The following is a 26,205-nucleotide window of genomic DNA, read 5'->3' on the forward strand; positions in this document are numbered from 1 at the left end:
AAATTATTAGGCATTGAGTTTTCATTTCTGTTAAATATAGGGAACAAATTATTACTGCTTAAATGCTCCCGCAGGGTATGTCTACACTAGGAAATTAGGTTGAATTTGTAGAAGTCGATCTTTAGAAAGCAATTTTATATAGTCGATCGTGTATGTCCCCACTAAGCGCAGTAGGTCGGCGGACTGCGTCCTCAATACCGTGGCTAGCATCGACTCATGGAGTGGTGCACTGTGGGTAGCTATCCCACAGTTCCCGCAGTCTCTGCCGCCCATTGGAATTCTGGGTTAAGCTCCCAATGCCTGATGGGGCAAAAACATTGTCACAGGTGGCTTTGGGTACATGGCATCAGTCGCTCCTCCCTCAGTGAAAGCAACGGCAGACAATCGTTTCGCGCCTTTTTTCCGTGCAGACGCCATACCACAGCAAGCATGGAGCCTGCTCAGCTCAGCTCACCATCACCGCTGCTGTTGTGTCCTGGAAGCTACTGGCAGCAGACGGTGCAGTAGGTCTGCAAACCATCGTCATCCACCGCTTCCACTGCAACCCTGCTCTCCTGCTGTTGTAAATAAACTCAGTCTCAATTGAGTAAATGATGACTGAGCTCAGTAGAGTAAATGAGCTCAGTCATCCACCGCTTCTGCTGCAACTCTGCTCTCCTGGTGCCGTGAATCCACCTCACAGGTCCTCTCATCGTTCGGTATAAATATCTATTCTCTTGGCATCTGTCGTCATCCACCGCTTCCACTGCAACTCCAGAACCAGAACCTACAAAAGCAGGCGAGGAGGTGATGACAGTGCCATCATGATAGTGATGAGGACATAGACACAGACTTCTCTCAAAGCACGGGCCCTGGCAATTTTGACAACATGGTGGTAATGGGACAGGTTCACGCCGTGGAACGCCGATTCTGGGCCTGGGAAACAAGCATAGACCGGTGGGACCGCATCGTGTTGCAGGTCTGGGACGAGTCCCAGTGGCTGCGAAACTTTCGCATGTGTTAGGGCATTTTGATGGAACGTTGTGACTTGCTTTCCCCTGCCCTGAAGCGCAAGAATACCAAGATGAGAGCAGCCCTCACAGTTGAGAAGCGAGTGGCAATAGCCCTCTGGAAGCTTGCAATGCCGGACAGCTACCGGTCAGTCGGGAATCAATTTGGAGTGGGTAAATCTACTGTGTGGGCTGCTGTGATCCAAGTAGCCAACGCAATCACTCAGCTGCTATCAAGGGTAGTCACTCTGGGAAATGTGCAGGTCATAGTGGATGGCTTTGCTGCAGTGGGATTCCCTAACTGTGGTGGGGCGACAGACGGAATGCATATCCCTATCTTGGGACCGGACCACCTTGCAGCCAGTACATAAACCGAAAGGGGTACTTTTCAACGGTGCTGCAAGCACCGGTGGATCACAAGGGACATTTCACCGACATCAATGTGGGATGGCCGGGAAAGGTACCTGACGCTCGCATCTTCAGGAACTCTGGTCTGTTTGAACAGCTGCAGGAAGGGACTTACTTCCCAGACCAGAAAATAATTGTTGGGACATTGAGATGCCTATAGTTATCCTTGGGGACCCAGCCTACCCCTTAATGCCATGGCTCATGAAGCCATACACAGGCACCCTGGACAGTAGTAAGGAGCTGTTCAACTATAGGCTGAGCAAGTGCAGAATGGTGGTAGAATGTGCATTTGGACGTTTAAAAGCGCACTGGCGCAGTTTACTGACTCGGTTATACCTCAACTAAACCAATATTCCCATTGTTATTGCCGCTTGCTGTGTGCTCCACAATCTCTCTGAGAGTAAGGCAGAGACGTTTATGGAGGGGTGGGAGGTTGAGGCAAATCGCCTGGCCGCTGATTACGCGCAGTCAGATACCAGGGCAATTAGAAGAGCACAGCAGGGCTCCTTAATTTTCACGTGGCACTGCTGCAGGCCCCTGGTGTAGCCTCTGTCCATCACGCCCTTGGAGTTTTTTTTCAAATATTTTGGCATTTCATCTTTTGGAACAGAGTTCTGATGGCACGGATTCGCCTCCCCAAACAGCAATCAGATCCAGTACCTCCCATTCGGTCCATGCTGGAGCTCTTTTTCGATTCTGAGACTCCATGGTCACCTGCGCTGATGAGCTCTGCGTGGTCACCTGTGCTGATCAGCTCACCATGCTGGTCAAACAGGAAATGAAATTCAAAAGTTTCCGGGGTTTTTCCTGTCTACCTGGCCAGTGTATCTGAGTTGAGCGCTGTCCAGCGATCACAATGGAGCACTCTGGGATAGTCCTGGAGGCCAATACCGTCTAATTGCGTCCACACTACCCCAAATTTGACCTGGCGATGTCGATTTGAGCGCTAATCCCCTCATCGGGGAGGAATACAGAAATCTATTTTAAGAGCTCTTTAAGTCGACAAAAACGGCTCTGTCGTGTGGACGGGTGCAGGGTTAAATCGATCTAACGCTGCTAAATTTGACCTAAACTCAGTGCAGACCAGGGCTCAGAAATGTCGGTTTTGTTAGCTAGGGTGACTGGCCATTAGGTGTTAATAGGGCTAAGCTCCACCAATAATGTCATAGCTGTAAAATAGGGTTGTACTGCAGAGTGCACTATTACCTGCTGCTACTGGGGAGCTTCTGGTGGGGCTGGAGCTGCTCCAGCCTCTGTAAACTGTAGAGGAAAGAAGGACATAGCAGAAAATGCTGGATTTGGTTGAGCTGGCCCCAAAGAAGCAGAGTACAGAGGTATATGAACAAGCTCCCTGCAGCCTCCAGCTCTTGGAGACCATGTAGTGCTTAGGCTCCAGGCAGCAGAGGAGGCACAATGCAGGGAATACAGAGATATGTTTCCTGCTGCTTCTGTTTCTGCTTTTCCAGTCCCAGTAACAAGTAGGGATGATTTCTGGGTTACGGGAATGTGGGGGCTCCTGAGTATGGTGGTGGTGGGCCATGGATTGAAAGAGGAAGAGTTCTGAGTCCCTCAAATTATTGCCCAATTTCTCTTCTCCCATTCACCTCCAAAATCATTGAGCCTGATGTCTACAACTACTCTCTGGTGTTTTTCTTCCAATTCTGTTCTTGACTGTTTCCAATCTGGTGTCCATTATCTATTCACCTGGGAAATCACTGTAATGATCTGTTCCTGGTCAAAACTGTAGGCCTAGACTCCATCCTTACCCTACTTGACCTCTTGGTGACTTTTGACACCACTGACCACTCCCGACTTCTTGAAATTTTGTATTTAATTGGCTTTTATAACTCTGTCCTCTCATGGTTCTTCTATCTCTCTGATCGTTCTTTTACTGTCTCATTAGGTGGGTCATCCTCCTCCCCTCTCCCTCTTTCTATGGGTTGCCCTCCAGAGTTTATCCTTTGGGCCCTCTCCACTTGTCTCTTTACACCCTCTCTCTAGGTGCTCTTATCCACAAGCGTGGTTTTAACTACCCTCTTTATGCTGATGACTCACCAATCTACCTCTCTACTGATGAGCTATTTTCTTTCATCCAGTCTAGTATGTTGGCCTGTCTTTTTGACATCTTTGTAAATGTCCAATCATTATCTTCAGCTCAGCATGACCAGAACTGTGCTCTTGACCTTTCCTCCCAAGTTCTCCTCTTATCCCCCTTTTCTGTATCACCATGGAAAATACCATGAAGGTTGCAGTAGCCAAGACTTGAAATGATGAGGTTGTGGAAGAGAGTTTTGGCTGTGTGGACAAAGAGCCAAGACCAGATTTTAAAAGATATTTTGTAACAAAAAGCAGTAAGATATAGCAATGGCCTGAATATGTGGGTCCAGTGAGAGGGTCGAATCAAAGATGATACCCAGGGTTGCAGGCCTGAGTCACTGGGAGAATGATGGTGGTATGCACAGTGAAGGAGAAGGGTGGGCTCCTTTTCCTACTCCTTTCCTCCACATCTCTACTTCCAATTGAAGAAATTACAATCCATGTAACTAACCAAGCTGGGCCAGTTCTTCGGCAGGTTCATTTCCAAAGTTCTTCGCTCTACTGTCTGTTTGTGCCTTTAGATTGAAAGCCCTGAAGGCAGGAATTGGCTCTTTTCTATGTTTGTACAGAACAACGGGGATTGGGGCCTTTGGCGATTCCATAACATTAATATTTAATAATAACGAGCCTGGGGTGGAACCTGTTGAAGGCAAAGGGATTTTTACCTGATGAAGGAGTTGGGAACAGACCCTTCTCTTGTAGGTTAAAATGGTGGGACTAGCCAGTGCCTGATGCCAACTTCATTGGACAGTGAACAGCAAATCCAGCGTCTGAAATTTAAAATTCATTTCCTGAGGACATCTTTTCCAAACCTACAATTTATTTAAACATAGATAATTATATATTTATAATGGACCAATTTAAACACTGCATCAGGCAGATCATATTTGTTCTCTCTCTCTCTCACACATGCACACTCATATATACAGACACACACACACACACACACACATGCGCACGCACACATATGTATATATAAAAACCTAAAGTTTACCTTGAATCACTTTTGTGGGCCTCTATTGCAAGCAGAAGCAGAAGTAATGCAACCAAATGACTATTAAAACATTTGGTCTAAAGAGTGCTAGTGAGTATAGAAGAAACACAATATTGGTCTATTAATAATTTGTTGGTTTTTTTTTTGTTTTTTTTTATTTTAGGATGAACGTGAGGCCAGAGAGAATGTGAAGAGAGAACAGGATGAAGCTTACCGCATTTCACTAGAAGCTGATAGAGCAAAGGTGTGTGCATAGTGAAGAATATCCCCTGCTGAGTTGGGAAATAATTTCATGAATACCAGGACATGCATGTCCTCACAATGGATGAAATTCACCCAGCTGTGGAGACCCACACAACTTCAGCCCCATGTAGGGCTCTGCTTCCCTACACACCAAGGAAAACTCCTTACCAGCCACACAGGCCAGCATACAAAGCCACATTGTGGGCAAGCCAAGAGAGGCCACAGATTTATATTTACACTGATCCAGTGGCCCCAGTAGCCACACAACTGACATGTAGGGTCTGTGGTAACAATTCCAACCAAGAGACTGGAATAGTGGCCATGGGGGCTGTGAGGCAGGCCTGCTCTGGGTTCTGGTGCGGGAGTCACCTGGCCATCTGTTCTGCACTCCCTCCTCATGGAGCATGAGTACTCAGAGTGAGTTTCACCTTGTGTGACTAGGAATTCTTCATGGGTAGTTGCGTCTGCTCAGCACAGTTGTTTATGTAGCTGAAGTTTAGAAATTCTCAGAATATGTGTTGCTCATTAAGCACACGTTTTATGTGGTGCACTGATGAGGATGTACACAGTGTTCAGATGACTGTTTTTATTATTGCGGACTGGGGGGTTCACATAGCTTTATCATATCATTTAAATATGGCACATGCACATACTGGCCAAAAAGCTTGACCTGTGTAACAATGCTCCCTTTGGCCTTATGACTAGGATCCACTGCAGGATTAATTTAATATGTGATATGCTCTCTGTCAAGGAGCCTCTATCCTGTCCTTGCAAGGAGATGACTTGATCTAAGAGGCCTTTTCCATCTCTAACTACTGGATCTATATACAAGATACCAATTTTGAATAAAAACTTGTGTAGTTATTCACAAATTTTGTATTATTCTATTGTTCCTTTATGTTCTTATTCTTGCTCCAGAATTAAGGGGCTTGTGTTCTTCTCCCCATCTGCATTCAGAGGGGAACGTGCACCCACCAAAGAGCAGGAGGGGAGGATACCACCTTTGTGGCATGCTCCCCTTCAGCCCCAATCTTTCAGAAGCTCCTCCCAGTCTGAGGCTGTATTAATGCACAATGTTTCCCCTACTGTTTGTGGAACCCGGTGTGACAGCTGAAGTCTGCCCCTTGTCTCTGGCAGGTCTGCACAAACCCACTCCTACCCCAGCAGAAAAAGAAACATTTGTGACGTTTCCTTTCCTTCATGTGGGTAATGCAATTTGTTGCACAGGGATATGGGCTGTCCCGCTTAGCTGTCAATTGAATGTAAATGTGACTATTGTTTCTTTCTCTTGAATAGAGGGAAGCACAAGAGAGAGAACAAGCAGAGCAGTTTCGTTTGGAGCAGATTCGAAAAGAACAGGAGGAAGAACGTGAGGTGGGACACTTTGCCTTTTGGGGCAATTTCTAGAGTTTGTGTTGTGGGATACCTGGCAACCATCACTCAGAGCTGACTAAGATTTTTGTGTGGGCATTCAATACCTATGACATACTTTAATCTAACATGGATAACATTTATAGATCGTTTTACTTTATTGAGTACAACATGGTTTTATGGCTTTTCCACTAGCTATTCTGTCTCATATTATCTGCTGCTGTTCCACTGTCCTTGGGCAAGTCTGAAGCGCGCTCTGCCTCAGTTTCCTTGTTTGTTGCATAGATAACCTACTTCTCAAGGGCCTCATGAGGTCTCACGCCACATCTTTGATAAAGTGAGGATTTGTATGCATTTAGGTCTATTAGCACTTTGATCACTGTACTAAATAATCATCACACCCCTAGTGGAAGGGAGATTAATATTAGTGTCCTCATTTTACACAGGAGGGGTATTGACTGGGTCTGAGAAGTTAAGTGACTTGACAATAGAATCATAAAATCGTAGGACTGGAAGGGCCTCAATAGGTCATCTAGTCCAGTCCCCTGTGCTCAAGATAGGACTAAGCAATAACTAGACTGTCCCTGACAGGTGTTTGTCCAACCTGTTCTTAAAAAGCTCCAGTGATGGAGATTCCACAACCTCCCTAGACAATGTGTCCCAGTGCCTAACTACCCTCACAAGAAGTTTTTCCTAATCTTCAATTTAAACCTCCCTTGCTGCAGTTTAAGCCACAGAGGGTGTCAGCATTAGAGCTGAGATTAGAATGCAAGAGTGCTGTACTCTCAATCCTTGCGTTATGAACTGGGCTATGCGATTGAGCTAGACCAAGACAGTCCATTGGTTGACTGGCAGGACTAGTTTAGCGGCATGCAGCTGGGAGAAATCTTACGATAGTTTTGGCTCTATCCACTGCAGACCAAATGACATCATTCTATTGCCACAAATTGGGCTGGAGTACCCCTCCCCCCCCAATTTAGAGGGATCTTTGGCAGTTGGTTTCATGGATCCCAGGGCCAACTATGAGTAGCTGCAAGGAAGACAATGATTAATCTGTGAGTTTTAGGAAAAATCACAGTGACAGTCTCTCAGCCCTGGTGATCAGTTAACATTGGTTCATGTAATAAATATTTTATACACCTACATTTTATTATTTTATATGGAAAATAACATACTTTTTAAACTATAAAACATGAGATTAGCATTCACATTTTGAGTTACTTAAATTAGGATTCCTGTGTCTGAAGCCCCAAACATTGTCTTTGCAGATTCCATTTTTTAAAACGGAGTATCTCAGGTTGCTTTTCACTTTATGGATGGATTTCTTCAATTTTGTTTTCAAATATCTTGGAAGCTAGTCAGCACTATGAACAAATGGGTTGCATAATTTAATTTGGGGAATGAAGCCTTTTTTAATGTTAAGATAAAACTAACCCAAAGCCCACAAAAATCCCAATTATTTTCTTTGTACTAATAATATAATTTTTAAATGGCCAATCAAATTTATCCTGAAACTTCTTTTAAAGAAAAGAAACCTTTAGTCTCTGACTAAGACCTTAAATGTCAAAGTCTGTCCCCTCAAAACCAAGGTAACAATGAAAATTCAAAAACCCTGTCACAATAATGATGCAAACTCTCCATTGTGATTAAATATAGTGGCTGCAAGGGAAACTAATGAGGTTAAACATCAGAAAAATTAGGAGGTAAAAAGAGCAAAGCAAGATGAATGAATTTAAGTCTTCAGAATGTTTCTCAAAGCACACTGCTAATGAGAAATATATATGTGTTATGCCATAAAGCCACAGTTTTGTTTACAATTCCAAGTCAATGAAGTACAGCACTCGTTCTTGCTGAACCAATAGCTAATCCCTTGTTACACCCATTCAGGTACAAGGGCCAGTTCCCCAGTAAAAGCTTGTTATGGGGATTCACAAATAGTCCATTGTCCCAATCTGTTTTGTCCAAAGTGTGATCTCCCAGTACAGTGTAATTCCTGCATGCTAAAACAGTCCTAGTGTAACATGTACGAAGTTATGCACATAGCAGTAATTTTTTCTTCTTCTTCATCTCCAGACAAATGTATACCATAGTGATAAAAGAAGGGATAGTGCACATCCGCTTCTCCCCCCCACTCCCAAAAACTGTACACAAGACTCTCAGTCCTTAGAGGAGTTCTGGTGAAATAAACAGAATCATAGCTCAGCTAGCTATGTCATCAACCGCTGTGTGTGGGTAAAACAGCTGTCATGTAGTACCCAAAAGAAAACTGCGTGTCAGTGGCTGATGAAACGCTCCCTATGTTTATCCATTCTTCAGAGGGGTGAGATGGAGCTAAGTCAGTTAATGATTAAAAAGAGCTTTGAGATCCTTGGATGAGACTTTCAAATTAAAAGTGCTATAGATGTGCAAATTTAAAGGGTGAAATGCTGGCCCCATTGAAGCCAATGGGCGTTTTGCCATTGATTTCAGTGGGCCTAGAATTTCACCCATCATTAACAAGTACCTTATTAATACTAAGCATTGATATATCTGCATCCTTGTGGGGTGTGTTTGTTTGCTAATGCTATATATTTATATAACCCAAGATACTTTCCCATCTTTTTCTGTTCATTGATATAATTTTCTTGATCTGACTCTCTTCTTTTGGCAGACATTTGAAATCTGGTATTGTTTTTATTTAATTTTCCAGATGATTAAAGTCTGTGGAACTGGTGAAATCCTGTTTAAATTGCATCCTTTCCTTTCCTTTCTTTTCTTTTTTCTTTTTTTTGTTGTTGTTGTTTTTTTCTGCCCTCAAGTAGGTTTTTAAATGTATATTTGGTGACATTTTAGTACTGTGTACTTTTCTGATATACTGCAAAATATAAAGTTGGTAACCAACACAATTTTCTATTCTCTAAGACAAACTTGACAAGCAAATTGTGTCAACAATTCACCTTGCGTACATCTTTCTGACCAAGATACATGCATCCAAGAACCTGAAATATTTAAGTGCTTCCAGGAACTTTTAAACCATGTTATATTGTGAATACAGTAACTCCTCACTTAAAGTCGTCCCGGTTAACATTGTTACGTTGCTGATCAATTAGAGAACATGCTCGTTTAAAGTTGCGCAATGCTCCCTTATAACGTTGTTTGGCAGCTGACTGCTTTGTCCACTGCTTGCAAGAAGAGCAGCCCATTGCAGCTAGCTGGTGGGGGCTTGGAACCAGGGTGGACCAGCAGCCCCCCATCAGCTCCCTGCTCCCCTAAGTTCCCTGTGCTGCAGCCGCCCAGTAGGCTAGCAATTGCCAGCAGTTCAGCTGTCCCTCCCCTCACTGCCATGTGCTGCTCCTGCCCTCTGCCTTGGAGCTGCTCCCGGGAGCCTCCTGCTTGCTGTGCGGGGGGGGGGGGGTTAATGTCAGGGTGTCCCCCTGCTCCCCACTTACCCCATCTCCATAGAGCAGGAGGGAGACATGACAGGGCTCAGGATGGAGGGAGCTTGCTGGCTGCAGCTGCTGTCTCAACTTCCTGATATACTTAAGAAGGCAATGTACTTAGGGTGCTCAGCATACTTAAAGGGGCAATGCATCTCTCTCTCTCACACACAGGATGTGAATCTGTCTGCCATGCTGTCTCCCCTTCCTCTGTTCATGCTGCCCTGTAGAGTGTGAGGCTCCATTAACAACGTGTTAACCCTTGAGGGCTCAGCCGAATGCTAGTTCATCATTTAGCAGCAAGGCATTCCCTGGGAAATATCCCTCCCTCTTCCACCCTCTAACTTCCCCACCTCAACCAAGCTTCACAATCATCATTGCTGTATACAGTATTAAATTGTTTGTTTAAAACTTATACTGTGTGTATACATATATATAATAGTTTTTTGTCTGGTGAAAAAAAATTTCCCTGGAACCTAACACTCCCCCCCCCCCCCCTTTTATATTAATTCTTATGGGGAAATCGGATTCGCTTAACATTGTTTTGCTTAAAGTCGCATTTTTCAGGAACAGAGCTACAACGTTAAGCGAGGAGTTACTGTAGTTCATTTAGTCAGAAGTACAGTATTAAGTGTTTTGCATGGGATGCTCCACCTTTTCTCTACAATGTACAGTAGAACTTGCTGTACTCTTACCTCCTGTTGCTACCAAAAGTCGAGAATGGGAATTAAGGTAAGAGACCATTAGAGGGAAACTAGAGGAGTATTGCAGAAAATAGGAATGTGAGAATTCTGTTGTGAATAATTAACAGGTTGCATTCTGTAAAGTTATTAGCAATTGAACTCACGTAAACTAGTATTGTAGCAGACTGTTGAGAAATTGCCTTGCTTATCTTCTAATTCATGTAATTAGTGTGTTTTCTTTCTCTCTTTAAAAGTAATTGTGCACACATAGAAACAATAATTCCCTTCCGCTGCATTGTGCTTACTACCCTGCCTTTTCTAATACAATGGCCTTTTGGAAACTGTTTTCTTACATAAAAGCAGCAAAACCAGTCCCTGATTAAAACTATACCTGGGCTTCCTTGTTTTAATACAAACTGCAATAATGAAAAGAATAGGATCTGTTTGCTTAGCCAAACAAAAGAGATTTTAACAATGCTGTTTACTAACACTGCCCATGTTCAAGTGTACGGATTACCTATAGTCTGTTGTTCTGTAACAGTGTTTGCTTACATAAGGGGCTTTATGTTCAGTTCCATATATTTGAAATCTGGCTATTGATCTATTCACATACTGAACATCCTTTTTTTTATCAACAAAATTCAGCTTGCTTATTCAGGCCCAAGAGTTGCTAATGTTATCCAGCTCATAATTGTTTTCTAACTTGGTTCACTGGTATGGAATATCCATTGTATATTGTCATTTTATGTTGAAGCCTTGGAGACTGGTTACTTTGGGGAGCTACGTATTCTTTGCACAAAGAAAAGAGCTCTAATGAGCTACTGTTGTTTATTTTTCTGTAATATAATTGATTGAGTTCAGTAAATAATGTAGCATCTGTTATTATACTATGTGGGGAAATGTCAAAACAGAAGGATAGTAAGCAGGTGGTTGAGGAAGGAGAGAAAGGAAATAGAATCTATTTAATTATATTATTTAAAATATAATCTCATAGCAGACACATAAACATGAATTTGAGCCACAAGGACGTTAAAAAACTCTTAGATTCACACAGAAAGTGTCTGGGATTGCAAAAGCCCATGTGAAGCTCTATGTATAATTATTTATATTGAGATATAATTTCCCCCAATGTCTGCATGTAAGAAGCAGATTGTTTAAATGATCTTGTACCCTTGCCTCTGCCTCATTCTGTCCCTTTAATGTAATTCATTTCCCTCACTAAATGACTATGGGGAAGATTTTCAAAGACACAAATGGCAATTGAGTGTCTAACTCCCATTGAAAATCAATGGGAACTAAGCACTTAACTGCCTTTGAAAAATCTTTCTCTTTGTGCCTTTTTTTCCCCCAATTATTATTGTTAAGATTTTTACCAACAGGTACCTTAGTGTAGGCTCCTTTAGAACATCAGGCCAAACTAATTTAGCAGGCATCTTCTTTTGAAAATCCTGGCCACAGGATTCATGTTGTACTACAGGGGTGGGCAAACTACGGCCCGCAGGCTGGATCTGGCCCCTCAGAGCTTTGGATCTGGCCCGTGGGATTGCCCCCCATGGCGCCGCGGGCCCCGCGCAGCTCTCAGAAGCGGCCCTTGGGCAGGGGGGCAGAGGGCTCCACATGCATTGCCCTTGCCTCCAGGCACCGCCCTCTGCAGCTCCCATTGGCGGCCATTGGGAGCTTCAGGGAAGGTACCTGGAGGCGCGGCAAGGGAAGCGCACACAGAGCCCTCCGTCCCCTCTCCCTCAGGGGCCGCAGTGCTTCCTGGAGCGGTGCGGGGCCAGGGCAGGCATGCAGGCAGGGCCAGCTTTAGGCCGATTCCCCCGAATTGGGCCCCGCGCCTAAGAGGGCCCTGCACCCTAAAGAAGAGCGCCTAACTTAGGCGCCTTTTTGATTTTTTACTCACTCAGCGGCGGTTTGGGTCTCCGTCAGCATTTTGGCGGTGGGTCCTTCAGTGCCGCGGAAGACCCAGAGTGAGTGAAGGACCCGCCGCCGAAGTGCTGCCGAAGACCCGGACCGCCGCCGGGTATTCGAATCGGGCCCCGCACTTCCTAAAGCCAGCCCTGCATGCAGGGAGCCTGCCCTGGCCCCGGTGTGCACCGCTGCCACCCCAGAGCCGCTTTATATAAGCAGCGCCGGGCCGGAACTCGAACCCCTCCTGCACCCCACCCCCCAACTCCCTGCCCTAAGCTCCCTGCCTGCACCTCGCACCCCTCCTGCACCCCAACCCCTGCCCTGAGCCCCCTCCCACAGTCCACACCCCTGCCCTGAGCCCCCTCCTGCACTCCAACCCTCTTCCCTGAGCCCTCTCATACACCCCGCACCCCTCCTCTGCCCCAATCCCATGCCCTGACCCCCTTCCTAACTCCGCACTCCCTCCTGCACCCCAAACTCTTGCCCTGGCCCTGCATACAATTTCCCCACCCAGACGTGGCCCTCGGCCCAAAAAGTTTGCCCACCACTATTATACTAGCTCCTGGAAGCCCTGGTCAGGATTGTGGCCAAGAACAAATACGCAGGTAGCTATAATTCCTGCCCCAAAGAGCTACCATCTAAGGAGACAAGCAACATATAGAGCATGAATAAGGCGGCAATCAAATATATATAGGTTTTAGATACATGTTTACATTTGCTTACTTTTATAAGAACGGCCATACTGGGTCAGACCAAAGTATCTAGCCCAGTATCCTGTCTTCCAACAGTGGCCAATGCCAGGTGCCCCAGAGGGAATGAACAGAACAGGGAATCATCACGTGATCCATCCCCTGTCGCCCATTCCCAGCTTCTGGCAAACAGAGGCTAGGGACACCATCCCTGCCCATCCTGACTAATAGCCATTTATGGACCTATCCTCCATGAATTTATCTAGTTTTTTTAACCCTGTTATAGTCTTGGCCTTCACAACATCCTCTGGCAAAGAGTTCCACAGGTTGACTGTGCGTCGTGTGAAAAAATGTCCTTTTGTTTGTTTTAAATCTGCTGTGTATTAATTTCATTTGGTGACCCCTAGTTCTTGTGTTATGAGAAGGAGTAAATAACACTTCCTTATTTACTTTCTCCAACCAGTCATGGTTTTATAGACCTCTATCATATCCCCCCTTAGTCATCTTTTTTCCAAGCTGAAAAGTTCCAGTCTTATTAATCTCTCCTCATATGGCAGACACTCCATACCCCTAATCATTTTTCTTTCCCTTTTCTGAATCTTTTCCAATTCTAATATATCTTTTTTGAGATGGGGCAACCACATCTGCACGCAGTATTCAAGATGTGGGCATACCATGGACTTATATTGAGGCAATATGATATTTTCTGTCTTATTATCTATCCCTTTCTTAATGATGCCCAACATTCTGTTCGCTTTTTTGACTGCCGCTGCACATTGAGTGGATGTTTTCCGAGAACTATCCACAATGACTCCAAGATCTTTCTTGAGTAGCAACAGCTAATTTAGACCCCATCATTTTATATGTATTGTTGGGATTATGTTTTCCAATGTGCATTACTTTGCATTTATCAAAATTGAATTTCATCTGCCATTTTGTTGCCCAGTCACCCAGTTTTGAGAGATCCTTTTGTAGCTCTTCAAAGTCTGCCTGGGACTTAACTATCTGGAGTAGTTCTGTATCATCTGGAAATTTTGCCACCTCACTGTTTACCCCTTTTTCCAGGACATTTATGAATATGTTGAATAGGACTGGACCCAGAACAGACCCCTCCGGGACACCATTATTTACCTCTCTCCATTCTGAAAACTGACCATTTATTCCTACCTTTTGTTTCCTATCATTTAACTAGTTACCAATCCACGAGAGGACCTTCCCTCTTATCCCATGACTGCTTACTTTGCCTAATAGCCTTTGGTGAAGGACCTTTTCAAAGGCTTTCTGAAAATCTAAATACACTGGATTCCCCTTGTCCACATGCTTGTTGACCCACTCAAAGAATTCTAGCAGATTGATGAGGCATGATTTCCCTTTACAAAAACCATGTTTACTACCAACAAATTATGTTCATCTATGTGTCTGACAATTTTGTTCTTTACTATTGTTTCAACCAGTTTGCCCAGTACTGAAGTCAGGCTTACTGGCCTATAATTGCCAGGGTCACCTCTGGAGGGCTTTTTAAAAATTGGCAGCACATTAGCTATCCTCCAGTCATTTGATATACTGTAGAAGCTGATTTAAATTATAGGTTACAGATTACAGCTAGTAGTCCTGCAATTTCACATTTGAGTTCCTTCAGAACTCTTGGGTGAATACCATCTGGTCCTGGTGACTTATTACTGTTTAGCTTATCAGTTTGCTCCAAAACCTCCTCTGATGACACCTCAGTCTGGGACAGTTCTTCATATTTGTCACTTAAACAGAATTGCTCAGGCAATTCTCCGCAATGGCCTTGTAGTCCTTGAGTGCTCCTTTAGCATCTCGATCGTCCAGTCGCCCCACTGGGTGTTTAGCAGGCTTCCTGCTTCTGATGTACTTAAAAAAAAATATTGCTATTACTTTTTATTACTTATATTCACATAAATAAAGACTTTCCTACTCTGCTCTCGGCTGAGCCTTTAAATATTGGCTGATTTCTTGTAGCTGTTGCAGCAAAAATGCATCCTGGTGCTTGGAGCCATTTCTGCGTGGATAGCATCTTTCCTTTCCTCCTTTAATCTAGCCTTAAAATCCACTTTTTTTGCCTTGGCTTTTTCCCTGCTGATCCTCCTCTGACTATGGCTGTTCCCACCTTCGTGCCTCATATATGCTAAATAACCTGTATGCCTCAAACATAGAGAAGAAATATCCCAATCAGAGCATTTCAGTTACAAGTATTTTTAGTAAATCTAACAAGTAGGGGTTTGTTTTCATTGTGAATTGCTGTTGGGGGGGAGGAAGAGATTCCCTAGTTTCAAATGGTCAGTTATTTTGCCTAGAGGAGTACAGTTTGATAATAAAAAGTATTTACAAAAATAAATGCATGTAATGCCTTTAATTTGTAACCTTTCAGAAACCAATTGAGCACTTGACAGTTATTCTCTCAATCAAAAATGTTGATGCCTTTTTGCCAAACAATTAAATTACCTCTCTCCATCATGCAGTAAACTGTAGGTTTAATTATGTGTTATAAAGGAAGGGTTTATTTTAATTAATTGTCTGGTGGGCTGTTATTAAGAAATGCATAATAATGGTTTTGTCATTGAGACATAAAGCACAGGTAAAGTTCTGGAGCCGTGTGACTCCTCTCGGTGTTCTAGCATGAAAAATAAAAAAACTCCCGTGCCTAAGTAGTTAAATTGAAGCTAAATGGTCCTTTTTCTTTCCTCAGGCTATCAGGCTATCTCTAGAGCAGGCTTTGCCTCCAGAGCCAAAAAAAGAGAGCACTGAGTCAGTCAGCAAACTGCGTATCCGAACACCCAGCGGAGAGTTCTTTGAGCGGCGATTCCTGGCCAGCAGTAAGCTGCAGGTTGTCTTTGATTTTGTAGCTTCCAAGGGATACCCTTGGGGAGAGTTCAAACTGCTGGGCACCTTTCCAAGGAGAGATGTAAGTGAACATACCTTCTGTGAATAAATTCTCCTTATTCCTAGTTGTATATCTCAAGATGGCATGTATGTTACAGCATGAAAGGTGAAGGTTGGCTTGGTATGTTATAACATGGTCAAGCTCCATGACACAAAGTAAGTCAGGAGCTAACATGAGAGCCCGAGGACAGAGGTTCTCAAACTGTAGTCCATGGATCACCAGTGTCCGCGAGCTCCATTCAGGTGGTCCGCGGATAGTTCCTTTTAAGGTGTGTGCCTGGGTGGCCGCACATGAGAGAATGAAGGGCCACCCACCTAATTAGTGGAACCGCGCAGGCATGGCTCTATTAATTAGGTGCCTGGACCCTGGAGAAGACACACATGTAAGGTGAGGTGGTGGCCTTGGGGGAAATAGGGGTAGGTGGGAGGGGGCAGTGGGGTGAGAACGGGGGTGGGGGGAATTTGGGATGTGCAGGGCTGCGGCGGCCAGAGAAAGAGGCGACTTTCTCCAGCTCCAGGGCTGTGGCTGCCAGGGAGAGACGGCCCTCCGTCCCAGCCTCAGCTCTGTGCCTGTTCTGACGGGGGAGAGACCCCCTCCCCTCCTTCCTAGCCCCAGCTCAGGGGTTGCTCTGGCAGGGGAGAGAGGGCACATCCATTGCATTAGAAAGGTAAGACTACTGATATTAAAATATGAGTTGTGTGCTTTGATTTGTAGAACCAAAAAAAACGTTAATTATTATTAAGGGGTTTTTTTATATAGCACTTTTATCCAACTATTACAATAGTTAGCTAACGGTACAAGCAACATTTTGAAAGATCATTAAGTGGCCCACCGAGACTATCAGCAATTTTCAAGTGGTCTGCGAAAAAGACATTTGAGAACCACTGCCCTAGGACATGTTATGTAAAAAGCTGTATCAGAAAATCCAGACTTTCAGTGGCAGAGGAAATAAAAAACTAATTTCTAAAGCAAAAAATGTAAAGGGTCAAATTCAGTGAGGACTGGACTCACACATCCAAAACCAGAGTTTGATCCAAAAACTTTATTCCTTGTTTTAAAAGAAAGTAGAACCCCTCTTGCTTAGCATAATACTCCCAAAGTTCATTTGGTGAGCAGCATTTCATCTTCTCTCCTGGACGTGAAGTTCTGGTGTTCAGATTTTGTGTTCTGATCTTCCTGTTGATGTTCATCTTGCTTAATGTAATTTGTGATTTGTGACATGAGTAGAAAGGGCTCTGTCAAACTGTAAATGAGTTATCGGATACTTTAGCACACTTATTCCTACCTAAAACTTCTTTTGAAGTGTATAAAAAAATAATGACGTCCTATCTGGTGTGAGTGACGATCATTATAGGCTGAACTAACTCCCTGATCCTCAAGTTTGCTAATTTATCTGTGGTTAAACCTGCCATGGACACTGGTCACTAGCGCTTTTCTTAAACTAGATTTCTTTGGCGAGATGCCTTTTTTATTGCCTGCTGCATTATAACTTAGATTTTGTTTATAGCATAGTTGTTGTTACTACAAAAATAAAAGATAAAAGGCCCAATCTTTGCGTCCAGCTGAGCTGTGATCAGTGCAAAACCTGAGGCTGGGAAGGGGTGCAAAGATAGCAGCACAAGTTATGTCAGTCACCAAGTGGTGGGGCTTGGCAGCATACCAGCCACCCACCCCATATGCTGCGGTGCTGGTAGTTTAGCTCTGTCACCCGGGGATTGCACGTGCCGGGGAAATCCTCAGGTGGCTGGTTAAGCTCACTTTGTCTTTTTTGCACCATGAGAGCCTAGTGTGTGGGACACTTTGCTGGGTCCACCCTTGTCTCCTCCTCTGCAGGAAGTTCACTAAGGATAGGACTCAACTCAGAGTGTTTGCAGTGCTATTTTGTAACAGCCATCTGTTGCTTCAGGATTAGTATCTAGTTTGTAAAAGTCATCTTAAATTACAACCCGCCCCAAAAGGTGTAGAAATATTTGTACTTAACAAACATATCCTCTTGAGAGCAGGCTTGATTTGTGATGATTGTGACATAACTGTGAACGGGATTGTAGATATCTGATGGCTTGTCTTGAGCCATGTCTCAAAGGCAGAAAAACTGATTTCTAATCAGAGAACCTGTCAGAAGAGGCAGTTAAGAGATGTTGAAAAAGGCATAGATGGGCTTTTATTTTGATGGTACTTATAACTGTTGGAGAGGAGAAACCGATTTGAAGTGGGAGGTGGGGAAATGCCTTCCAATCCCATAAATCTCAGCATCACCCCACGCATGTTAGGAAGCTGGCAAACACAATCAGTGCACAAATATCAACCTAATATCAGTTCCATAAAGGGATGCACCGAAGAATGCCATTCAAACACTCTGAAATCAATGGGGAGAAGGAATGTTAAGGGGCAAACCACTTAGAGGACTTGGCAGTGTTCAGATCCTTCTCCTCCACTTCTTCTCACCAGTCAGTAAGTGATCTAAATCCTGCTCCCTTTTCCCTTCAGGCCCCACTACAGCCTGAGCCCCAAGGAAGCAAGGAGTCACATTACGTGACACGCAGATTAACTTCCCACCCCACCCTCTAAAACTCCACCACAATGGCATCTTCAATATGAGACTCCCTAGCGCTTCAGAACAGCAGCCTCATTAAATGGAGAAAAGTACTCTTTCCAGTATGGACAATGTTAGGCAGTTTACCTAGCCCCAGGGAATGCCTTTTAATTACAAAGTAGGGGCCCTGTTAGCTTGGCAGTGCTCTCATTAGAAGAGTATAGACATCAGTGATCTTATTGTAACTTTCAAAATAATGATAAAATTGATAGATCTCTTTGGATTTTTCAGGATGAAAAGTGCTAAATAAAGTAAGAGAGGAGGAGGATTGATAAGGGACATGGGAGTCAGGAAACTTGGCTTCTATTCCCATGTCTGCTACTGATTCGGTTATGTGACCTTGGGCAAGTCACTTAACTTCTCTCTGTCTCAGTTTTCTTTCTATTAAATGGGAATACTGATATCTACCCACCTTCATAAAGCACTTTAAGAACTTCAAATAGAAAACATTACATAAATCTTAAACCCAGGATTTCCAAAACTGGGTGCCTTCATTTTAGGCTCCTAAATCATATTTAAGCAACTAAATAAATAGCCTAATTTTTAAAGTTGCTGAGCACCTGTAGCAACCTTTGGAATCAATGAGTCGGCTTTAGGCTTTAGATACCGTGGTGAGAGTTGCTATAGAAGTATCAAGATGAAGAAAAGTTGGAAAATTTGTGCCTAAGTATTTATTATTATTTCACATTAATGAATGATCATCTGAAAACTAAGTACATTGATGAGTTAGGATCTTGGGAAAAACCCAAGTAAGTAAAAACATACTAAGTAAAAACAGCAAAAAAACAGTAAAGCAAATGAAGCAATGAATATAAGTAAAATCAAGAGATAGCTAGATTTGTGTGCCAAAAGGATGGTAGAGGAGATTTAGTGGCAGTAGGAAAGTTGGTTTAAAATAATCTTAAAGGAAGCTGGATGGCCTTTTGCTGCTTTATTAGTAAATAAATTAGTTTATATCAATCTCATGTATAACTATGTATGGTAAAAATATTTCAATTTATGAATTTAGAAGAGTGACCTAATTCAAATATTGAAGGCATTTTGGTATTGTAAATAATAAACTCCAGGGTATTCTATACACCGGGGGTGGGCAAACTATGGCCCAGGGGCCGCATCCGGCCCTTCAGATGTTTTAATCTGGCCCTCGAGCCCCTGCCAGGGAGTGGGGTTGGGGGCTTGCTCCGCGTGGCTCCCGGAAGCAGCGGGCTCCTATGCGTAGGGGCAGCCAGGGTGCTCCGCATGGTGCCCCCGCCCTAAGCACCGCCCCTGCAGCTCCCATTGGCCAGCAAACGGGGCCAATGGGAGCTGCAGGGGCCAATGGGAGCTGCAGGGGCAGCGCCTGTGGATGGGGCAGCATGCAGAGCCGCCTGGCCGCACCTCTGCGTAGGAGCCGGGGGGGGGGGGGGACATGCCACTGCTTCCGGGAGCTGCTTGAGGTAAGCGCTGCCTGGAGCCTGCACCCCTGACCCCATCCCACGCCCCAACTCCTTGCCCCATCCCTGATCCCCCTCCCGCCCTCCGAACCCCTCAGCCGCACCCCCAGCCCAGATCCCCCTCCCACACTCTGAACTCCTCATTTCTGGCCCCACCCCAGAGCCCGCACCCCCAGCCGGAGACCTCACCCCCTCCCGCACCCAACCCCCATTTATGGGCCACCATACAATTTCCCTACCCAGATGTGGCCCTCACGACAAAAAGTTTGCCCACTCCCGCTATACATGGTAGTAGGGCATGCAATGCTAGTTACAAGATACACTCCTAAAATCTTGCGTTTATATTGGATCAACCTCTAACTCCTTGCTATGTAATACATTTCTTGTCAAGTTGTAGTTTGCATATAGGACTGTGATTCTGAAGGACTTCTTTTGTGTGGGGGGATGGGGCTGGGAGCGGGAGGGGGTAAAATTCTCCACCTTTAAATGTGAAAGTGTTATACTTATCTGAAAAATATAAATGACAAATCCCTAAAAGCAGCATAAACAGCATACATTGGGCGCCCTTAAAAACTTCCACCAGTTAGAAAGATTCTACTAGTTCTAATAGAATTCCCCATTTTAAAAATAGGGAATATCTCTGGAACTGTGGAACCTGAAATGTGCCCACTCTGCTTTTTAGCACGGTTGTTGCATTTGCTGGCCAACTACAAGATAAGCAACAAATACCTTGTATTGCTTGTTCTGTACATAAACATGACAGAACATGTGAACACTAGTAAAACACAACAACATTATTTATGAAGTTGGATAGGTATGAACTGTACAGGGCACAGATCATTCACAGTGGTGTGGAATTTTGCCCAGGACCAGATATTAGACCATTAATTGTATTAAATTATTACATTGTACCTTTAGTCAGTCTGAATTAATGACCCCAAAAATAAAGCACTTGCTATTTAAGCAATTACTGTCATGATGGAAGGTAAATCAACAATTGGGGACAAACAACCATCACTAATTCCACTGCTTTCCCTATCCTTTGACACACAAGGTGGTCATCCGGTTTGCCTATCCCTCTGGCTTGCTCTGATCTTGCCATAAAATAGAAAATGGGAGCAGTTTTTCATGGTACTTTGAAACTATATCCTTAGTGTCCCCACTTGGAAAATGGAATTAATGACACTGACCTCCTTTGTAAAGCGCTTCAAGATGTCCTGATGAAAAGCGTGGTGGTGGTGGCGGCGGCATTATTAATAATGGTGGAAGAATGAATGAGGTTTTCATTTGGGACATTTTTTTAATGTAAATTTTCAAAAAAAGCCCTTTTAATCCTTATCTCTTACAACCATGTACCATGAATTTCAAATTGGATTTGCTTTGAAATTTACAGGGTGTGAGATGTATCATGAGCTGAAGTTTAAGTAGCTCTGTATACTTTGGGTATCCATCCCAACAGGGTACCTCAAGCTATGGGTATATAGTGTTCTCAGTAGAGACCCCTATAATTATTACATTGGCAATACCTCTAAGCCTGAGCCTAGCCACATTTAAAATGCAAGTTCTGGAGTCACTGGCATTTAGCCTACTGGCTATATTGTTTTCCCTGTCCCAGTACACTAGATAGCGAGTGCATGGTCATAATATATTTGCTCCCTAAATTTGGGGAATGCTATTTTTCTCTTAATCTGAACCATGTAAAGTGCACCAATGTGTGCGTCACAAGTGGATGCAATGATGACGATACACTATGCTAAACCAAAATATCTGTCATTGCATTTGAGAAAGAAAATGTATTAATTGTTTCTCTATGATACAGTATCCATAATTCATAGACTTCGGAGACTTGGTTGCATGAAAATGTGTGATCAAACATGAGTGGAATTTCTGGCACTTGTGTATGTGCAATTTGCTGCTTAGTTTAGAGATTAGGTGTATGTGAATCTTCATCCAATGACTGAATTCATTTTCTGTTGTTAATGCTTCAGTTCATATATGTGTGGTTAATTAGGTTACTTCTTGGAGCTTAGCTTTCAAACATGTTCCCCTCTCATACTAAAAAGAAGCACTCTAATTTTAGTATAAATTAAGGCATTTCACTTTATATTTCTATCATCTTAATACACTTCGGGAATCCTAATTCACCTTGGGAATTTGTTGCCCAAGGGAGGAGATGGAGTCATACACAGGAAACGTCCCATTTCTTGTATTCATGTTACTGCTTTTCTCAAAATAACAAAGAATGTTCACCAGTGCAGCTGAAACAATACTCTAGCCAGAGTCTGAAGTAGCATGTGTGGAATCCCATTAATCGCTAATTAACTTTACTCCATCTAAGCATGTAATCCCATTTTCAGTGGAACCAAAGTGAAGAGCAATCCCAAAATGTCTCCTATGTTACAGGTCTTCCAACTTACTTAAAACAGAACAAAAACAAGCCTTTTGCTCTTTACGCTATATTGTTCCTGTATTTAAATGCTGTGCACAGTAAGTCCCTTGTAACGGTCACTGATACATGGACAGTGTGTCTACCTTTATTGCAGTTTTTGGGGGAATATCAAAATGATTTTATCAAAACACTTTATTTTGATAAAGTCAAAGCGCTTCATTTCGACTTCATTATTTCAGCTTTTTATAAAGTATAATAAAAGTTAAAACAATGAAGATGAAATGCCAGACTTTGACCTTGTCAAAATAAAGCTCTTCGACAATTTTTCATTGAAAATTTTGACAAAATCGATACATTCCTCTGACACATTTTGATTTTGTGTCAGCATTTTCTGACAGAAAACTGTTCATTCAGAAAATTTTCAACCAGCTGTAAAGAATACTCTTTTTAATGCCCTCAGTTTAGATGCCCCAACAAAATGTTGTTGAAATATTTCCACATCTCCAGTAAATAAAAATTCATTAGTTCTATCTTCCTGTTGTTTACACAGATATGCTTGGCTAACTTAAAGTCGGTATCATAACCCTACTGTAAATACAAACTTCTACACGAGTAAATACACAGATTAACCTTTTCTAGAACTACTTGTTGTTTAAAAACAGCAGTAACATTTCAACGCATTTAAGCACGTGCAGCGACTGTTACTGGGACATCCTCACTGACTGTGCTGTCTATCCGCTGACACTAAGTGAATACTAACCACCATTATCCTTCAGTACTGCAGCCATGGCAAAATGGATGCCAAGCCCAAAGCTATATTTCACACCAGTGAATCTGGCTGCTTAGTGGATTCCTGACTAATACCTTTGAAGAGGTTTGTTTTTTCTGGCCACATAAGTTGTTTGTGTAGAAATATCTGTATTGTAAATACAAGCTTAGCTTGCTGATTACAATGCTACGTGTTCTGTGAATATTCGTTCAGTGCAGTTTTTTCATGAGATGCATGTGCGAAGGCTGTATGTATACATACAGACCTTTTTAAAGGAGGGGGATGCCCTTTTGGTATTTGATGTGAAATGTACTTGTTGGCTTTCGCACAGTCTACATGTGTTTTTATGGTTCCTTCCAAGAATCCCTTTACCCACCACTGAAACGCAGCCACCTCTTGCATGTTAACACAGCAGCTATTTAACAACACAGCAAAAAGGAGAGCTAGCCCTAGAAACATGAGCCTGCTCTTTCAGCAGTACTCGCTGACCTTTTGGCCTTTCCATGAGCCTTCTTCCAGCCTGAAAGCCCTCCACGTACCCTCAGTGATAGTCCGCCAAGTGTGCCAGCTACAAAATCCATCCGGAGCCCAGTATGCTATCACTTCTTCCCATGGAGAAGTCTGCAGAAGTCTTCCTGAGGCCTTTGTACATCTTACAGAGCAGGCCTTTCTTGATATGTTAGATCAGAAAGTGAAGGATGCCACATCCAATTGATACTACAGGGGGCAGTTTAAGTAACCAGAATGGAATTAACCAGACTGGAATTTGGCCAGGATATCAAAATTAACAGCCTGTGCTTGCGAAAGTGCTATGGCATCTTTAATGACTAACCAGAATGTTCTGACCTTGGTTTTTCATGGTATTTGAAAGACACCACCTCCAGCAATACAGCACGCCATAGCACCATGCAAGGGCATTGGTAGAGCTTTGTACATTCTGTGCTTACAAGTGTCCTCTGGAAATCAAAATTAAACCCTGCAGTTTTTTCTTCACTTTCCACTTTAAGTGTACACCAGTGTAAACCATTTATTTTAGAGTGTCTTTTGCAGACAGTGTACTGGAGACTTAAGCTCTTTATTTACTGTATCTGGAAGCCGTAGTAAGCTAAGACTTCTACAGTATTTCACATTTATTTATCTGAGACATAGCTTAGGATCAGGTGGCAGTTAAGTCACTTAAGGTTATTCAAATGCATCTAAAATGTTGCTTAATAATTCAGAACCAGTTTGCTCTGTTTAGAGTGTTAAGATTGTTTAAATCCTTTTAATTAGCCAATTCCAACAGCAGTTTGAAGAAATGGGGGTGGGGGGAAATCTGTTTTGCCTCAAAGCTAAAATAGATTGAATCTAACCCACACTGTACAGTGCATCCAGTCAAGACAGGTGCTGATCAGGATTTCAGTAGGTGTAGGGCCAGGCTGTTCCTGATCATTGCATAAGGTGTATAAGGTAGGGGAGGGATCACCACCCTCCCTATGTACCTTATGTCCCCTCCAAAAGCCAGGCATGAGCACAATCCCTGGGGTCCCCCAGGAGCAATGTCCCCCAGGACCTGTTGTAGTGGAAGCCATCCCAAAGGAGACAGGGCCATATCTCTCCCTGCACCAGTCAGTATTTCTGGCCAGCAGCATAGAGGCAAGCACATAACCTCCTCCTATGGGATGGTGTAACCTGCACCCCTCCCCGGTGAGCTGGGTGATCCGGAAGAGTTTATATGGCACTGTCAGTTCCAGAGCTACTCCGGCCTAGGGTGACCAGATGTCCTGATTTTATAGGGACAGTCCTGATATTTGAGGCTTTGTCTTATATAGGCGCCTATTACCCACCACCCCCTGTCCCAATTTTTCACATCTGCTGTCTGGTCACCCTACCCCTGCCTTCAAGGAATAGCTTAGCCATTAGCTCATTAGATAGTGTGCAGTCCTCAAAAAGACCTAGGTCCAGGAACAGCTTTAGGATTTAGCTTCCTTTCTCCTCCCTTCACCTTGATGGAAGGCTGGGAAAAGATGAGCAGGGTGCAGAAAAAAAATGCTCTCAGCCATACGTGGAAGGACTCGTACTATATTGTGCCCATATCCAGTAGCACTCTGGTACTGACCAGCACTGTAGTAGCTTCAGTGAGGACTGCCTGCTGGCTCAGCTGGTTACAGAGCTACGGCAGCACCTTTGGCTGTTTTAATGGAGACAGGGGATTCCGAGTGTAACAAGTTGAAATGTCAGCTCAAATCAAATGTTACTTCACTGAGATGATGCTCATTTCACTGGATAATAGCTAGGATTGGGGTCCTTCACTGCACTACGAAATTACAGTGTGCCTGCTACTGTCACTGGAGATCATGCTCTAGTATCGAGGGGTTAAGCTATTAAAATGAAACAATCGAGACATAAAGAAACCCAACAAATAGATTCGAGCCCAGTATTTGATCTATCTTAGTTATCTGATGAGCCACATCTTCTGGATTTCAAATATATTTTTAAATTCACATTACTCCATTGCTGAATTTTATAAGCTATGTATGTAAATAAACCTTGGACTAATTCTGTAGTCCTAGTTAACTAACCAAGTGTTCACAGAACTGTGCTAATATAACTCATGGTCCTGAAGCACGAACAAGTCGTTAAAATAAACCTCAAAAGTTGTCTTCATTTTAAGCTCTAGGACATAAATCAATGTTTTCCCAGGACAAAAGGACAAAATCAGCTAGTGAAATAAATGTTTTTCTTAAGTTTTAAGAGGCTCCTACAACTCTTTCATTTTATTGCATGGTTAATGATGCATTTCCTCTTTGTCATGATTTCTGCAAGTGGAGAAAAAATGTAATTTGATCCATGTAATCTGATCCATGTAATCTCTTCAGTAGGTTTTAATCATTCATATTTCTTATTATGTAAAATGCGAACTGCTTTTTTTTAAAAATAACACATAGGCTTCTGCTTCAGCCCCGGATGGCAGGGCTCGGGGTCAGCCCTGCGCAGCAGAGCTTAGGCTTTCTATCCTGGGTCCCAGTGAGTCTAACACTGGTTGGTCCTGCTTGGTGGACCCCCCCTGAAAACTGCTCATGGCCTCCCAGGGGGCCCCGGACCCATGGCTGAGAACCACTGGTATAGGAGGTTGTGTGTCATCCTTTGCAAACTGCAGAACCATTCAAAGCAATAGAACTGCTAGGGGCACATGTTTATCAACCACTGGGCTAGATCAGCGTCTCCTCAGGGGATGCGCAAGAGGATACTTGGGGGTGCGCAGCAGGAGGAGCGCTTTGTTTTGCTTCGGCAAAAATGGTAGAGCCGGCGCGGCAGGGGGTGCGTGCTCAAAAA

At 43.5% G+C, this 26,205-nt stretch overlaps 1 protein-coding gene across 1 annotated transcript in view; it reads left to right on the forward strand.

Annotated features, from left to right (window-relative positions):
* FAF1 (Fas associated factor 1) overlaps window positions 1-26,205 on the forward strand; it is a 325,268-nt gene that overhangs the window by 283,641 nt on the left and 15,422 nt on the right. Inside the window, exons 16-18 of the mRNA XM_054036693.1 lie at window positions 4,652-4,732; window positions 6,028-6,105; window positions 15,512-15,727. Coding sequence (XP_053892668.1) covers window positions 4,652-4,732; window positions 6,028-6,105; window positions 15,512-15,727 — 375 coding nt within the window. The remainder of the gene's footprint in view (window positions 1-4,651; window positions 4,733-6,027; window positions 6,106-15,511; window positions 15,728-26,205) is intronic.

This window comes from Malaclemys terrapin, chromosome 8, assembly GCF_027887155.1.
Source record: "Malaclemys terrapin pileata isolate rMalTer1 chromosome 8, rMalTer1.hap1, whole genome shotgun sequence".
Classification (NCBI taxonomy): domain Eukaryota; kingdom Metazoa; phylum Chordata; order Testudines; family Emydidae; genus Malaclemys; species Malaclemys terrapin.